At 39.1% G+C, this 18,636-nt stretch overlaps 1 protein-coding gene across 2 annotated transcripts in view; it reads right to left on the reverse strand.

The window, feature by feature from the left end:
* LOC108235825 (dynein heavy chain 9, axonemal) overlaps positions 1-18,636 on the reverse strand; it is a 194,607-nt gene that overhangs the window by 139,064 nt on the left and 36,907 nt on the right. For both annotated transcript variants that reach the window (XM_037980602.1, XM_025005916.2), the window contains exons 23-26: positions 14,505-14,609; positions 9,480-9,637; positions 9,234-9,372; positions 2,432-2,719 (exon numbers count right to left, since the gene is read on the reverse strand). In XM_037980602.1, coding sequence (XP_037836530.1) covers positions 2,432-2,719; positions 9,234-9,372; positions 9,480-9,637; positions 14,505-14,609 — 690 coding nt within the window. The remainder of the gene's footprint in view (positions 1-2,431; positions 2,720-9,233; positions 9,373-9,479; positions 9,638-14,504; positions 14,610-18,636) is intronic.

The raw sequence follows: 18,636 nt of genomic DNA on the forward strand, positions 1-18,636 counted from the left end.
TTATTTTTCTGAATTCTGCATTTTGAGCTAATTCCACCCTAAAAGGCAGAATACAGGTAGAAAAGAGGAAATTTCTTGTGTTTCTCCCAAAACCCTAAACATTTTGTAAAGAGTTTAGTTGGATGTTCACCCGGTATGCTTTTTTTAAAATCACTAAATAAAGTCTTGCACACTTATTGATACAATAAAATTAAGCCCAAAGACAAGCCAGTGGAAATTAAAATAAACTGCACATGCTAAAGGTCTTGTGTTCTGCCAACTCACTAAGTGAGTTGACAGAACAAGCACACTGTTGGTCCTATGTCAGAAGGGTGTGGCCCTTTTTTGGGTCTGGATTCCAGTGGTTTGGTGTTGAACAGAGTCATATAGCTAGCTGTTGTATCCTCTCCTGAAGTGAGTCAACTCACAGATGATCAACACTGGATCAGAAACAGTGTTCGAATTCATCTCACACATGCTCAATTGGGGAAAGATTGGAAGACTTGGCTGGCACCAGGAGGACCAAATGCAGGCAGTCCAAAGAAACATAGAAATGTGTGGACTGGTGCTGTCTTGCTGAAAGAGTGCATCAGGGTGCTGTCTCAGGAGGGGTTAAACATGTGGATGCAGGATGTCACTGACATAGCTCTGTGCCATTAAGGTCCCCTGAATCACTACCAGAACTGACCTGAATTCAGACCCTATGACTCACCAAACCATGATGTCAGGAGTAATACTAGTGTGTCTCTGCACAACATTGGAAGGATTGCTTCTATTCCCTCAGGACCACCTTAGATGTACACATTCCAACACCACTCCAAACTCAGCAATCTCTGTTTTGGTGTTAATGGCAGCCTACACATGGGAGGATGAACCCGTAGTCCAATTGATGCCAATACATAGAAACATGGTGACACAAAGTGTTGTAAAGAGTCCAATGCCTGAGTACAGATGAAAGGTGCAGATGTCATGGGGTTCTATAATAGTTGACACACAATATGACGATTATCCTTTGGTGTGGTCTGTCTAGGGTGATTAGAACCTTCACAGCATGCTTGTGTTTTCTCACGTATCAGTTGGTTCCAACTTCAGCTCACTGTGACATCTGTACAGATCTTGCCTCACGCAACCCACACTGTGACCCATATCAACCTCCATCAAGTGCTGCTAATGTTGTCAAATCTTTCTACAAGGCATCCTCTGTGTCTGCTGACCTTCACCCACTGTTTTAACTGACTGTTGGACTCTCCAGAAACTACCTAATAATACTATGAACCAGTCGTGACAACACCACTTATGCTATCTGGTTCCAGAGGTCCAGCTCCTTGCACATGGAATCATTTCCATAACTATCACTGGTCTGTATGTCGACTAAATGACAGCCAAATTGAACCATTCCTTCTGGGTGCTTAACCAGAAGTAATATGAAATGTGTCAAGTTTTAGTAACCACTTTTTTTTTTAGTGTAGCACTTTAACTTCAGAAGAAGGAACAATGACAGAGAGAAAATGAAAGAAAGGGAGAGTTACTCCCCATTTCCTCACAAAAATTCAGATGGCTCATCTGATCAATGCTATCGACCAGGTTCCTCGCTCCATCTATTCAGCTGGAACGCAGGAGGCTCTACGCTCTCAAAGGCCTCGCCTGATTACTGCTTTGATCTGCGGGGGTGGGGGGAGCACAAGCTAGCAGAGGCTAATGCTAAAGACACAAGGCCTGTCCTGCTTTGCCTGAAATCAAAAGGTTGGGTATCCAAACAAAGGCAGCAAAAGTTCAGGCTCCGAGGGCGTACGCTTGTTATTGACTGCTCTGCCATTCTGTCTCCCTCTCTCACTCTGTTTCTACCCCCCTTTGTTTATTTCTGTGCCGTCTCTCACAAAGACGGGGTTAAGTGGCGTGGTGTAGCACCAGCGTCCGTTGATAGAGTGTTATTATGTGGTTCCCGTGTCTATTTGACCCGAGGCAGATTGCACTTATTTCCCTTGGTCCTGTGTACTTCTATCTCTGACACATAAACGCCTTTTGTTGTGTGTATATGTGTGTGTATGTGTGTGTGTGTGATATAATGACTGGAATTAGGTCGTCAGCTTGGGCACCTGAACACAGCTAACCATTGGCTTTTGGCAATATTTACCCAATTTATCCAGATACTGCAGTTTTGTTTGACACTAATGCGTGTTTCCCAGCAGAACATTATGACTTGAGGTAAATAGCTTTTGTTGAGAACTAAGATAAATCTAAATGAAAGCAGTGCAACAGTAATATCTGTCAAAATTGTTGAAGATGAAAGCCCCATTTGGGAACACAGCTTTTATTTCTCATACAACATGTGATTATGTTTTCCTTCACATCTGATTTAGTGTCAAACTTAGCAAAGACCATAATTTTTTTTCTGTTGCAATTAAAACTGAATCAGCTGCAGGAAACATGAAGACTTTCAGGAGTGATATACCTTCAGTACAAAATTGTCCTCAGCCTGTAACTTCAAGTCGAGAACAGACTGCTTCACATGTCTCTCAAAGTCCAGGTCTCTCTTCCTGGGGACATCCAGGGAGGGAAACAGGTCTCCTATGAGGCCCATGAACACGGGCATGTCATCGGTCACGATCTTTGGAATGTTGAAATCTCTCAGAGCTCTCATGAGAACCTGGTCCTCGGCTCGGTCAGGGTCGGCCCTTTTCAGAGAGCCAGCTACAACCAGCACTGACTTGATGGCTCGGAGGCCCCAGTCATAGTGATCCTACAGGGAAGAACAGGGAAAACTGTAAATGCAGAGAAAAATAAATGGCTCGCTACACAAAGTTCATTTATAAATTAAAGATCTAGCATTCTTTGAAGGTATGCATATTGCCCACCTCCTGGTGGCAAGATGGTGATTACTGAGTACTTCACTGCAGAATTTTAAACTACAATATTATCATGAGAAATTACAGAATTATAATAGTTTTGGTCAAACCTTTGAAAATACCTGTTGCACAATCTCTTGTGCTATTACTAGATATCGCAAAATGTATTAATTGGTGTTATGAATGACTCTCAGCTACTACCACATCAAACTTAAGCTCAATATTTGTAAAACTTGACTGAGTTCATTTTTGTGTAAGTTAAAGTAGATTATTTTTGATAGCCATCTTGAACTAAACTGACTCAAAATGTTTGTTTGTAGACCTACATCCACTGATTACTTACTGAGTTTGATTAAAACCTGTTCAATGCTTGATTAAAATTGTTGCATACAGACAAAAAGAGTTCACTCCAACAGCTATAGCCAATGATTTATGCAACATCCTCAGCCGAGGTTCCAAGACAGCCGATTCGAGTTAAACATCTGATGTCAGTAAACTGCAGGCCATTGGCCAGAGAGTAACTTCAATCACGAGTGCATGCCCTTCACAAGAAACCTGCCATTTTTAAAACTTTACAACTGCAGCATTTGTTTTTGTTATTTACTTTAAAAAACAAACATAATATATACATTAAAACTGGCGATATGTAAACTAACACTGTGGTACTATGAGGCAGTGTAGATGTTTCAGTGCTTGTTGGCTGGAAACAGAATTCAGAGGGAGTTAGACCAAATGGACTCGATTTATGGGCCTTGACACGACAGAGATGAGTGAGTGTTTTGTAACTTAATTTCACTTATTTACCAATTATTGGTAAGTTTCGGGCAGTCGTACTATGTGTATCACTAAAGTCCTTATAGAGGATTTGTCAACTTTAGAAAAATCTGAAGTTTTACTTTACATGAAGAATTATCTCCATAGTCAGTGGTGTGCAGATTTGCCTTACAGTTAGCATCTAATAATCACTCAGGCTTGTTTCTAACAAATCAGTGCATGAAAACTAAAGAAAATGTCACATTTAACCAGACAGAGATCAACAGTTTCAGCTACAAAGGTTTTCTCTCTTTTGTGATTTGTGCTAAAAATGTGATGCTTTTATTTACTGTAGAAAAAACCTCCTAAAAGGAAAGTTTTGATTGTATTTTATAATGTGTTTGATTTCTTTAAACAACTGATCACATGTCAAATTAACTCAGTGATGCTGTGTATATCTGTCTGTTGATGTTACTGTTTTAATTGAAGCTTTTGCTACAAATTGAGGAAATACACATCTGCCTACAAACAACTGTTACAAAGAAAAAAAAAAGGACTGACTTGTTTATTATTTAGAAGCTCTAAAGCTCTAAAGTTTATGGCAATATAAAACAGAAAAACTAACATTTATTCTTTTCTTTCCTTTGGCTGAAGTTACTTTTTCATGGAAACTCCAGCAATTTTACATAAATTGCAAATGTCTACCACCATTTTTTATGTCTTTTTTCATGGCAATATATAATTTTTCACCTATATTCATGGTAAATTATTAGGAACGACATAATTGACTAATTTTGTAACAAATATTGTTCATTCAGCCTCGCTGGCTGAGCTGCAAAGGCTTCTGGAAAACCCCGGCATGAAAATGTATAAAATTCTCCTCGGTGTGTGTTCAGATGGGCTGATTTCATCAGCTGTTCCGTTCAGTTTTGGTTTGACATTTATGTTCTGGTTTTGTTGCTGCTGACTGGGAAGTTGGTACTGTGGGTCAAATGTTGTGCCTGGTGTTTAAAATGAGGAAATGCACTTCCTAGATATTTGTTTAAAAATATGAATAAAAAATAAAAGAATAGCATGAGCAGAAGGTGTCTGCAATGTCTGCAATGCCTTTATTACCATTAGCAGTTAGTAAAAGGGTACATTCTTAATGTAAATTGGTCATGAATTACAGACATTAGTATTTTACAGTCTAGAACTGCAGGAGACATAAGAGAACAGTACTGTACAGTATACAGTCTTTCTTTTTTTAGTGTAATGTATTAAGCCAGGGGTATCAAACTCTAGGCCTTGAGGGCCACTGTCCTAAAAGTTTTAGTTTTATCTGATTCAAATGGTTTAATTACCTCCTCACCAAATCAACAAGTTCTCCAGAAGCATCTCCACAAGTCATCAATTTAAACCAGGTGTTTTAAACCAAGAACACATCTAAAACATGGAAAGTGGCCTTCAAGGAGTGGAGTATGACACCTTTGTGTTAAGCTGAGTTTGAAAATAAATTTAAGTGTTTTAAGAGCATATTTAGGGTTGAAACTATAAAAACGAGCATTTACAGGCATTTTTACCACACCTAAAATTTACAGTTTTTCCATAATTCACAGGTGCTCTAGGAACATAACCATCACAAATTTTGGGTGGCCTACTATATTTGTTAAAAATAAGAATATATGAAAACTGAAAGTGTTTCTACACTTTGCATCGCATAGACAATGCTTAAACACAACTTTTTTTTTACAGAAGTAGGAGTTTGATATTTATGTGTTTATTGTGTTGTCAGAGGCAGCAATGAGTAGCAGTAGACCTAAAATATTTTCTTTTCACCAAAGTAAAAAACTTCATTTTTTTCATTGTCCTGCTCACACGACAAGAACTGAAACAAATAAATAAAATGGATGTCCCTCTCATCTGTTCTCTGAGGGGTCCTTCAGTTTTACATGCTGTGAAATTGAATTTCATCTTTGCTGCTGTTTTTATTGCTGCCTCTAAAATTTAAGTATTCATATGCAAATGAATAACTGAAAAAAAAAAGTCAACATCCAAATATGACTACTGGGTGACTAAGATTCATAAAACCAATGCTGCTGCATTAGGAGTGCTCAGGACTTGTCTCTGCACAGCAGAAGACTGCCCAACTTTCTATCCCAACACAAACAGAGCAGAGCACACAAATAAATTCATGAGCATCACACACATCTGGGACCAACATAATTAGAACAGAACTAGTGTTAAAGCTTTAACTTCCAAGGAACCTGAGAACAAATTGTAAAACGTGACAAATAAGGTCCAACAAGTGCAAAAACAATGTGGAACCACATAGTGACTCTTAGAATACTAACATTGGATGGAATTTGACCTTAAACAGAAAGTTTTGTAAATGTCTACATCTTTTTATAGGTCTGCATTTGGCCACAGTTGGTTAGAAAAAGAAATAAAGCCAGTATTCTGGCATCAAACTGTATAACAAGCGTGTTATGTATTCCACCACACTTAACAGCTGTGTTTTGTTGATGGCACTATTATAAGACTGTGGAAAATATGGCTGCGATTCTGACACAACTGGTAATTACATTTGTATATTCCTGGTTTTCCATCCCCATTTTATCACATTTTATGACCCCCATGCATATACAGTATGCACATGTTTTATAGCCTAAATATAAAGGAGCAGATATTAAAAAGCTGGAACGAGAGATTATTGCATTAACTAGTATAAAATAAATACATACAGGCATATTATGTTGCTGTTTTATTTTATTATTGTTCAACCAGTGAACTGTTTAACTAAAACTCAACTTTTTGTGACTGACAGCCCATCGACTGCTGACAATTTTTTTGGCAATAACTATCAATCACCTGTACAGATCCCTTCCCCATCAGCCAATCAGGACAAAGAATGCTGCACAATGTGATAGAATGAAGTATTTTCAAATGCTCACTGCTTTGGTATGATTCCAGCTGCCCTGTATGTGTGTGGGGGGGTGTTTGTGTGTGTGTGTATGCGTATACAGTGCACGTGTGTTCCGAGACATCTGTGAGCTGCCCCTGTTTCTGTAGATAAACCAGATCACTATATGATTGTCATTTAAAATCCACAGGTCAAAGACAGCAGCAGCTGTTCTGCGAGTCACCTGACAACAACAACATCAACAGATCATGCATCAGAAGGGGGATATGAAAACACCTCTGCTCAACTCAAGTGTCAGTGTACTGTCAACTCTAAAATACTTTCATGTATCTGAAAGCTTTTGGGGGAAATGCTGAGGTTTTTATAAACAGTATAGGAGGTCTGAGTCCTTGTGAAGCTTTTACCAACACCTCCTTTATCCATGAACCTTTCTAAAAACCTGCAAATACATTTCTGCATTGATGGTGCCTTTCCAGAGCTGCTTATACCTGAAGCAATAATGCACCACCCATGCCATCAAAGAGGCATACCTTTGAACTGTATGCTTATAACAGCCTGGATAGTCCCTCTCCTCTTTAGTATGGAGCATTGAGCATCTATGGTTTCCAAAAAGAATTTCAAATTTTGATTTGTCTGACTACAGAAAAGTTTTCAACTTTGTCCCAATCTATTTTAAATGAGTTTTGGCCCAGAGAAGACTGGTGTTCACAGATGGCTTGTTCTTTCTATGATAGTGTCATGAATGTCAGTGTTTTGGGGTTTTGGTTCTTCATTTGGTGTTTCTTGTTCTTGCTGTTTTGGTTTAGTTGTCTTTTGGATTTCATGTCTTGTCACTATTCACCTCCCCAGTACTTTTCCAGTCACGTCTGCCACGCCCATCTCCACCTGTCAGTAATCATTATCGCTCACCTGTGCCTATTTACTTCATCATCCTCAGTCTTTAAAAACTGGTCACTTTCTATCACTCCTCACTGGATCATTCCTCCTGTTCATGTCATGCTCGTTGTCTTCCTCTCGTTACCTCGCTCCATGCCACGTTTGTTTTTGCTTTGCCTTGCCTCACCTTGTTTGGATTTTGTTTTTATTGTTCTTTGCTGCCACGCCAGCCTTTTGTTTTTGTTAGTGTTTTACTTTAATAAATTAGTTTTCCTTTTTGAAAAATGAGCCTCTGTTCTGGGTTCGCCTCCATCTCCCCGCCTTATGAGAGATAGAGCTTTAACCAGCTTTTGTGGGTGGCACAGTGAGCTGTGTTTACAGTGATCGGTGTAAGTGTTCCTGAGTCCATGCAGTGATGGTCAGAACAGAATCAGGCCTGTTTTAATACAGTGGGCCTGAAAATCATGAGCATCTAATATTGACTTTCAGTCTTCTTCTTTGAGTTCAGAAATTTCTCCATATTCTTTTAGGTTTGTCACCATGAGCTTGGTCCACATAACCACTGGAATATTTGTCCAATTTTATTAACCAAACTGCAGCCGCTCTCCCAGGTTAGATGTGTGCGGCTTGTGTTCAACAATCTTTAAATTTAGCCAGTGGAGTGTTGCTTCAGCAGTGAGTGTAGGGTCTCGGCTTGATGCTGCTACCACCATGCTTCACTTTTGGGATATTGTTAAGCATGATAAGAGCTGGTAGATTTGCCGTAGACATGGTGGCCTTGATGGCCTAAAAGTTTGGGTTTGTCTCAAATAACCATATCGCCTTTTTCCACATGTTCAGAGAAGAAATTTCAAATAAATAATTTCAAACAGTTCAGCATGTTTTTCTTTTATGTTCCATTTCTACCACTTTTCCATGATGCTCAGCTCTGTGCAGCTTATAGTGGTCCTGTGGACAGATCCTCCCATCTCTGCAGATGAGCTGTTCAGTTCAACCAGGGTTATCCTTGACCTCCTGATGTTTCTCTGCTTTCTCTGCTCTGTATGTGAGTTTTGGTCGACAACCCTCTTTTAGCAGGTTTGTTGTGGTGTTAAAATCCCCTCATTCCCTAATAATGGATTTAATGTAGCTCTGGGATCTTCATAGTTTAGGATTTTTAAAAAAAAAAAATTTTTATTAACCAACCCTGATCTTTTCTTCTTCACAACTTTGTCTCTGACCTGTGTGAAGAGTTCATTGGTTTTTATTATGTATTTTTCTTGGTGGGAGCCCACACTACTTAGAGGTGTTGAACTAGTTATGATTTATTTAACAGGTTTATTTCATTTGACACTTAGCTTGCCTGCAGGTGGATTATATTTAACAAATTATGGATTCCGAAGACAATGATTGGGGTTTCAAAGTGTAAGGAGTGAATACATATGAATGCACCACTTTTCAATTTAATATTTTTGAAACTTTTTTAAAACAAAGTCCTCATTCATCATTTCAAATGAAGGTAAAATACGTTTTGTGAAATTTGTGGTTTTAACAAAATTAAAAATTCAATTAAATTTCAGGATGTAAGGCAACAAAATAGAACACCAAGATGAATGAAAACTTTTGCTAGGCACTGTACATAATTCCATGAAATATAAAACAGGTGCATTCAAAGAGAGATTAAAGAAAAAACAAGTAAAAAACTCAATTTAGCTTCTTATTCATAAACATTTAACATTTGACATAAATGAGTCAAGTATTACATGCAGAATTATTTTGTGTAGTTTTAAGTTAATGCTTATGGTGCCTCTGAGTTACTTCTTTGTCAAAAGCCTATTTTCCTTTTAGAAAGAAAGAGGTTTTCTAACCATAAAAATCTGAAATACAAAAGGTTTTACCTGTTTAGACAGCAGCTCTTTGCACAGCGTGTACAAAGTGATAAACTTCCCAGCAAGGATCCGGGCGCTGACAAAACCTTCAGCTACCAGCATGATTTCACAGATCAGCTCAAAGTCCGGCACCACCATGGCACAGGGTCTGAGGGCCAAAGGGTAAATAGACACTTAATGGTTACACTCAACATTTATTAAAACTACAAAGTTACAGGCCTGAGTTTCAATTTTTTTGACAAACAAAAGTGATACCTGAACAGAGCCTTCAGGTTCTCCGGCAGCTCAGTCCGACCTGCATAACCTGGATTCATTGTGATGAAGATTCCCACAGAGGGACAAAGATTCACTTCCTCCCCCATGAAGTTAAACTTCTGCTTCTTGTCACGAATAGCATCCTGAATGCTTTTCACCTGCAGGTGAGTGTATTGAACAGAAACATGAATTATCAATTTCTCAAACTGTAAAAACTCTTTATAAACCAAACATTATGAGTCTTTACAGACAAAGTTAGAGTAACATGGTGCTAAATAAAGGAAGAAAAGTAGTATTTTCACATTTATTTTAACTGCAGTTATAATTATTATAACCACATATTTAAGTTTTTATTGACAAAACTGTATTATCACCCACCACCAAAAGGTTAAGGTGGGTGATAATGTCTTTGCCTGTGTCTGTGCACAAGTTAGCAAAATATCTCATGAACCACTGGACAACCTGATGTACATCTCCAACTGATTCACTTTTAATCTCCAGCTGATTCAGTTTTAATCTCCAACTGATTCAGTTTTCGAGTCAACCCGGTTCAAGATGGTCACCACTGATAAGTGACCTTAGCCAGTACAAAATCACCATAACTCAGTCAAATAGATATAGAGGTAAAGTTTGATGTGGTAGTAAAAAAGACTTATCCTCAACACATACTTTGAACACTAAAAGATCTTGTAAGATCTCGCATTATCACAAGATCATGTATAACGTCATTTACAAGCTTTGACCAAAAATGCTATAACTGTCCCTTCTCATCATAGGATGATCTTAGTCTAACATGCTGGTATAAAAGGCAGCAAAAGTGATATGCATTCCTTCAAAGTATACTAGGCCATGAATTTTATCTAGTCTTAATGTGACCATATATTTTTCTTTGTAGGCTGTGTTGCTGACCAGAAATGCAAGAATTGGACTTATAATGACACATTTAAATGATGAGACAAAACACCAGTTATTGGGTTTATACAGTCTACAGAAAAACAAAAGATGAAGAAGGACATTAAATCTAGAACACTATGCTTTCAGCCCTGTCAGTCACTGGAGATTCCAGCTTTACGGCCTTAATGTAAGGAACATTACAGGTGTCACCTGCCAAGGTAATGTAACGTCCTTCAGAGGTGTAGTAGAACCTGTACGTGCAGGGATAAAAGACTTTTCTTCTGTCATCTCAGCTGAGACTTCCTGAATTCCTGTCTCTCACAAAAAAAAAAAAAAAAAACTATAATAAAACTTACTCAGGGGCCATGTGTGAACAGAACCATCTGTGGTCCAACCACTCTCGCAACATTTCTCATTATAAAAGCAAACCATGCCCGGCCTGAATCATTTGAAAACTGTCAATTAACACACTCCTCTCAGCTCTCACTTATTAGCATAACATTATTATCACACAACACGTCCTGCAGTCAGTTTGTAACACCCTGTCAAGTTGTTAGGCAGCGTGCACTTTTTTTTTCCATAAAGGGACAAAACTTTATCACAGATATGAACATGCTTTGAAGCAGGATGAAATGGATGGGTGAACAACCAAGGCTTTATTTGTCTACATTATGATTAAATGAGTTATCAGGATGAACTGTGTGAGTGTTGTACGCCTCGGTCTGAAACTCTGAATCCTGCTTCATGAATTTAACATGTGAGGGGTAAAAGAGCGGAGCGAGTTGACAGCTGGAAAGAGAAGGAACATCTCTTCACGGATGAGTAGTCGGCTACAGATCACTCAGTCATACTAACACAACGGAGGGGGGACAGGGGTTTGCAGAAACAAACAGCTGCAGCACACACACAAAACGTTTCTATCAAAAAAAACAATGAAGCTTGTTTTGTTCCATGAAATGACACCACTCTACATAGAAACAAAGGAGTTAAAATGCCAGAAACTCTTTGTAAAAAGTTCAAACATGGAGATGTTTGATCCAGTGTAGTCTGACCCAGACCATCTTGAGGATAAGGGACGCTCTTTTGAGGACAGTAATGTTCATACATTGGAAAGAGAAGATAGATGGTTTGAGAAGGGGGTGTCAGGGTTTTGATTTATTTAACCTGCTAAGAAAGAATCACACCGGAGAGGCTCGTTGTCTTTTTGTAAAGGCCTTCGCAAACAGGAGAAATTCCACAACAGCTCCCAATGGCGTGCTGTCCAGGAAGTTCTGACTCCTTACTTGGGCTTTCTCTTTTATTAAAGGAAGAATAAAAAAGGGGTTGATCTGAGCTGGGCAAACCCAGTTTAAACATAAGCATAACAAAAACACATAGCTGTTTGGGAGAGCCAGATGGTGTGGCGCCTGCCGTCTGACCTTCGTGTCTCACGTAGGCAGTTTAACACATGAGCACGAAGGCTGATAATATAAAAACCCTAACAGGGGGTAAAGGAAAATATCTATGTGAAATGAGAAAAATCAAAAAAAAGAAAAAAAAAATAGAGGAGGTGGCCTCATGTTTCAGCTTTCCAGAACAGAGTGTCAGGATCTGTTCTTTTAGTTTTTTTTTGGTAAACTTTGGTGTTAGGTTTTTTAACTATAGTCTGCTTAATGAGATCTGTAGTTCTTGTATTCAGTTCTTGTTGTCTGTGGTTTAGTTGAGATGTTTCTTGTTTGGTATAGCTCCCTGTGCCTCCCTGTGTTATCTGCCATCTACTCCCTCAGTCAGTAATTTTCATGTCAGCCTTCCACACCCATCTTGTTCTTAGTTTGTTATCAGTCACCTGTGCCCAACTTCATCATCAGCCCCAGCCTGTATATTTGGTTCCATTGCGCCTCAACTTCACAAATTCATTGTTTCATGTCACAATTAGATTTTCTCCTTAAGTTGCCTTGTGATACTCCAAATTAGTTTGTTGTAAGTTTTGCTGCCACAGCAATTTTTTTTTAAATATATAAAAAAAAAAATCCAAGTTCCACAGGTCAACACTACATTCTGGGTTCATCACCTTCTAACCCAGGGGTGGGCATTCCTGGTCCTCGAGGGCCATGAAGGATAGTGGCACTCGAGGATCAGGGTTGCCTGCCCCTGGAGTAGAGCAACATCATTTTCATCTCTCTCAAAAAGTCCCATCCCCTTTTGGGGAAAAACAAATGTTCTGTCCTAAGAAAACTCCTGTGCAGGTGTCAAAATAGATCTCTAGGATTTACAGAAACTAAATTAAGTTGGGTTTGAGAATTTTTGAACAGGATAAAAATTGAAGCATCAAAACTGCAAGCCTCTGAGGCTCCCTCGCAGATGCTGTTCGCAAACAGTTGCAGCCCAGTGAAATACTATCTTTAAAGGTCTCCATTGTATTTTGCACTGTGGGCAGAAAAAAAAAGGCACGGTCCAATCGGATGAACAGTCCATATAAATAAAAGATTTTTATGTAATGCTGAAGATTGTTGATTGCAGTGACATTATATAATTATTTACCCGACAAGCCATAATATTTAATACATTAAAAGCTTCAAAGCTATGCTGTAGTCTTTTTTGATACTGTTTTCCTAGCAAACACCTCAAGAGTTGCATTTAACCCAGTCAAAGTGGAGGGATTGTTTTCATCCCAAAGTAGATGGTAATGTTGCACAACCCAAGCAACAAACCCAGATATGTTGCTCCACTCTATGTAGAATTGAATGCAACTCCAATCAACTTCACACCAATTTGTACCATCACGCAAGTGGCCAAGACATCTCTCATGTGGACCAGATCAACAAAGATCCTAATGACCTTCAGGAGGGAGGGGGAGGAGGAGACTTTAAAGCTCCACACCTTTTACTTTGAATTAATGAAAGTCTTCAAATGAGATGCAAAGTGTCTTCAACAAACAAATAAATCCAGTCACCTTCAACTGAATTTACTAAGATTCCTACTTCCTGGATTACAAAGAACCATTTTGTACTGTCTTCCTGCCTTCTGCTTGTCTTTGTTCAGGTTCTGTAGCTGTGGTCGCCCCACCTGTGTTAAGAGGCAGCAGCTGAGTGTGTTGCCATGCGATGCTAGTTGCTCCCACTTTCAGAAGATGGATCAGGAGTATGTGCTAAGAGAAGAAATGACTCTACATTGGCTTCACTGACTTCTACAGTGAGCTGCCAGCTGTCACAGCAGGAGTATGATGCTCCTCTGTTCTCAAGGTTTGAATCCCTACATATGAGATCCAGCCATGATTTATTATTTATTACACCTTGCAACACGTATTCTTCTGGCACTTTAGAATTCTCTAAGTACTGTAGACTTCCACAGCTTACGGAGGAAGTCTGCCTGACTTTCATCTCTGCTTATAGGAGAGAAGAAGAGAAGGGCAAAAAAGTGACTGTGAAGTCTGGCAGTGAATGACGATCTGTTGGAGAGCTCTCTCTTATTCAAACTGTCAACACACCTGAATCAAAAGGGAAAAAAAACTAAACAGATCATCCTAAAACTGTAGTTAAGTCTGTAAATGACTGAACAAATTGTCAACACACTCGGCAGACCAGGATTGAGAAATACACTGTTAGAAGGCAGATTTAAGGCTCTGATTAGGATTCAGTTAGAAAACAGGATCAATAAGGATCATTATAAAAAAGGAAGTCTCAATTTGCTCACAAAATATCAGTATAAATACAAAAATACATAAATGATTGTCAGTCATAGTTTGAGAGTCTGAAGCAATGAAGTCAGACTTGTACAGTAGTTGTTCAAAGAAGCTGAGCAACAAAAGCAGCACAACAGGGGGGCAGGAGGTGGTTTTCCACCCTTAACTTTCAGATGAGATCAGGGAAGCTTCCCATTATGAAGAAGTCCTTGAGACGAAAGGTGCCCCCCGTTGGTGGATTTCTCTGAAAGCTGAAGCAATTTGTGCCTGCAAAGTGTGATGAGGAGGCTTTTTATTTCCGCTATTCTGTTTTCAATAGGCTTCTTTCCGATACAACTTGATTTGGGTTGACAATTTTAAAAGACAAAAATCAATCCTTTTATCTGGCTGCAGAACATGCTGCCCTGGGTTGAATATTTTCCTCTTGATTTGAAGAGGATCTAAAGTGAAGAAGGTGGACTTGTTCTTACCTGTACAGCCACCACAGACAGAACTTCGACAGAGATTCTATTAAACTCATCAAAGCAGCCCCACGCTCCCGTCTGAGCCAGGCCTTTGTAGATGTTTCCACAGGACTGTTGGACAAACAGAGACATGGATCAGATGGACACTTGGGGGCATGAAATCAATCAGTCGCAGGTTTAGGTACAGGTTTAACTTTGAGAGAAAAAGTCATCATGTCAAGAAAAGATGGAAAGATCAACTCTTATTATTAGAACAAGATGGCTGATCTTCTCTAACAATTCTGACTGAACTGAAAATTGTGTGTCTGCTGTGTGAAACAAAAAACACCCATCTATCAGCTCTTCTTGCGTTGTGTATCCAAACATGCACTGAGGCCAAAAGAGAGCTCCAGATTTTAATCTCTTCAAATACCTCCTATTGGTCTCCTACAACAGCAGGACCTGAGTCTCCTCCAAGGCTTCTGAGACATCTAAGAAGACCTCTCTTTGGTTACACTTCTTACTAAAACCCAAACTATTCCAACTATCCCCTCAGCTAAATACCTGAGCTCTTTACACTTATCCTTAAGGGTGAGAAGTCCAGCTTCCTTTTGGCGAAAGCTCATTTTGGCCAATTAATTCATGGATGATGACTCAAACGTGGACTACAAAAACTACAATCAAATTTAATACAACATGTTGTTTTTTGTTGTTGTTGGATTGAACTCTCTTGGGCTTTCAGTAAAGAATAGTCCAGTAGATCTTATGCTAGTAAAAAATAAGCTCTGAAGTTCATTTGATTTGTAGAAGAACTTGTCTACAAATCAAATGAACTTCAGTGCTTGTATATTTTTGAGCATAAGATCCACTTGAATGTTCTTTATTAAGTTCTTCTCATGGCTGCCACTTAGACACTTTGTCAGAGTCAAAGTTATTTCTATAGCACACTGAGAATAAAACTGACCAAAGTGCTTTACAGTTTATTCAAACAAAGGATTAAAAATATAACAACAGGAAATACACATTAAAAAATGAAATACATTAAATAGGAATACACTCAAAGCTCTATTTATGTCTCACACTCCACATGAGTGAGAAGTCAAAGGAAAATAATGAGTTTTAAGAAGAGCTTTTAAAGACTCAACAGTCTGATTGGTGTGTAAACTGAAAGCCAAACAGATTTAGATCAGCCACTGCAAAAGACAGTGTTAATTTGCATCTTGGTACATCTAACAGAAACTAGATGGTAGACTGGAGTGTTTTACTGGTGTGTACATGTTGAGGAGATCACTTAAATATGATTATTTAAGTTAAAAGTTATTTAAACTTCAAAAGTTAGCAAAAAAAAAATCCAGTAATGAACAGGATGCCAGTGGAGAGAACCAAAGACTAGCGTTTCATCTTCACACTTTTCAATACCAGTTGAAAGCTGAGCTGCTGTGTTCTGGACAGTTTGTAAGCGATGCAGGGACGACTGATCTAAACCAACATGCAGAGACTTACAGTAGTGTAAATGACTTTTTTCATTTTTGACTGAGAGATACATCTCTATCTTGGTAATAACATTTAGGTGGAAAAAACTTGAATAAGCCAAAGGGTCAAGAGAGTCAATTAAAGTGTTGACAATATTACATCTTTTAAAGCTGATGACTTTCATCTTATTTTCACTGATAATGAGAAAATTAAATCTCAATCAGGTTTTAATTTCAGTTCAGGCAGTAATTTTTACACAGTTTAAAGCCAAGTTCACACCTTGTGATTTTCGGCCATCATACATGAAATCTTCTGTCATGTAAGAATTATAAGAAAACCTTTCATTGTGAGCTTGAATCGGTGGACTGTGATCTTTCAGTGTGACGTGTTTACCAAGCGCACTTTGAGTTGCCCTGTGCTGAAAAGTGCTATATAAAAAAATGTACCTACCTACCTACCTACCTACCAATATTCAGTTTAGCTCATTTATGAACAAAGATCACCAAGAATAAATATTAAGCAGTGTCAACAGTTTTCTGGACAAACTGAGCAGAGTAACTGCTGTTACTTTTTCCAACCATTAAGAGCATCCACTGTGGTCTCCTCTTTTGTTTCCTCCTTCTCATTTAGAGTCAATCTAATAAAAAAAGAGCATTAACATCAATGCTAAATTTCCATTTATTGTTGGACGGATATCTTTGTGGAATCATTGTGACATTTATGATTGTGTAGCAGCAAAAAAATATACAGTCCAGTATCTATTAAATCTGACATCTTATAGTGTGACACAAGTTGCTGTTAAGATTTTATAATATTAAAGTCACATCATGTGACAAGTCCTTTAAATTATTTAAAATCACAGTGTGAGCTGACCTTAACAATGGTTTTATAGGGTAAATACTGTTCAACATAATAGACAGATAGATCTGGATATCAACAAAGCAATGGGAATGAATATTATGTTAAAAAAAATCAAAAACCCACAAAATACATAGAGTGAAAGACTATGGACCCACAATAAACCCCTGAGAAATCCCCACAAGTGATGAGAAGCAGAAAAAGAACTCCTGAGAGAAGAGAAAAACTCCTGTTTGTCAGTTAAGATAAAACTAGGACAAATATATGCCTTTAATACCAACAACCTGTTTAAGTTGTAACAACATAATGTTATGGTTTACAGTATCAAAGGCTGAGGTCAAACCTAAAAGCAGAAAACCACCAGAATCCCCCAAATCAATGCTTAAATTATAAAAAATTGGAAATCATCCTAAGCATCTTCCTTTTGCAAAATCCTTAGTCTGTCTGATTGATAAGGCCTGTCGTGAGCTGAACAGAGACAGTTCTGTAATGATATATATCAAATTGCCACACTGGAACAATAGAGTGACGCTAATCCATAAACATGACCCTCAGACTAATAAAACCAAGCAGTGATAGCCAAAGAAAAGACAAAAAATGTGAATTAATATGCCTATCACTACCATTTTATTTCCCTCTAACCTCAAGTCTTTTTTCAAGTTAACAGCAGCTGGAGCAGGAAGAAGCTGAGAGTTGTCTTTGATTAGAGTCATGGAAACCTCAGGATGCAAACTACAGCTGACTGTAGGACTGATCTAATTTGTGAGTGTGTTACCTGTGTATAACTAAAACTAAGTAACTGTTACACATGGGGAATTAAGGTTGTTTTGTTTTTTATTTTGCTTGCTTTATAGTTTTGTGTGGTGTGTTTATGTTTGCTTTATAGTTTTTGCATGTTTTGTTTTTCTTTTGGCGTCTTGGGCGCGCTGGGTTAAGGAGTTCTGGGGACGCAGAGCCGGTAATTAGCTGCACGTGCGGAAGCTGATTGAAGCCAGGATATAAGGGAGCCTTTAGGAAAGGGCGGGGAACTAGGTTCCGCAGGTGACGGAGACGGGCATGCTGTGGAGCGAGAGACGCGCTGAGTCCGCACGCCAGGCATGGAGCACCGGGAAGAGAGCAGATGGCCCAATATAAAGGATGAGGGCAGAGGTGGACCTCTGCCCGCGCCTGTGAGTAGCGCTCTGTTTTGGTCAGAGAGTAGCTGCGTAAAAGACGCCTTCCGATGGGGGCGGGGTCTTGGTGCGGGGATGCTGGCGTTCTCCTGCTTCTTTCTTTTAGCTGGATCGAGCCGAGAGGGGGCGTGGCACGCCTAAGTGCGGAGCAGGGCTGGAGCGTCGAGGAGCCAGCTGTGGAACTGGCCAGAGGGTGCGCTACAGAGTGATCGCTTCCACCAGAAAAGCATAAGAAGAGCCCGACCTGCAATATTTGACTGGTGACGTGGAAAGACAATTCTGGAACCTGGGATTTTAAGAAAAGAAAAGACGACTGGTTTTAGTGTGTCACGATTAAGTTGACTTTTTGTTTTAATAAATCATTTTATTACGTGCCTGCTCCTACTGTTTGGGCCTTTAGTTGCTCGCCCCTTGTGTCAAGGACAGAGTCTGCGGCCATATTGGTCACATAACAGTCAGAGGCTTAGAGCCAGCTTTAGTGCATGTAGTCGTCCTGGAGTACAGTAGCTCTTCTCTCCAGAGACTCCTCGCTGAGTGATGTATAGCCCACGGTGCTGTATGCCTCTCTACTGTAATAACACCACTGTCTGACAGAGGCAGGAACAAACTGGATCACAAGACTGGGTTGTCCTTAACCACTCTATCTACAGAGGCTG

Source organism: Kryptolebias marmoratus, linkage group LG17 (assembly GCF_001649575.2).
Source record: "Kryptolebias marmoratus isolate JLee-2015 linkage group LG17, ASM164957v2, whole genome shotgun sequence".
In the NCBI taxonomy this organism is placed as follows: Eukaryota; Metazoa; Chordata; class Actinopteri; order Cyprinodontiformes; family Rivulidae; genus Kryptolebias; species Kryptolebias marmoratus.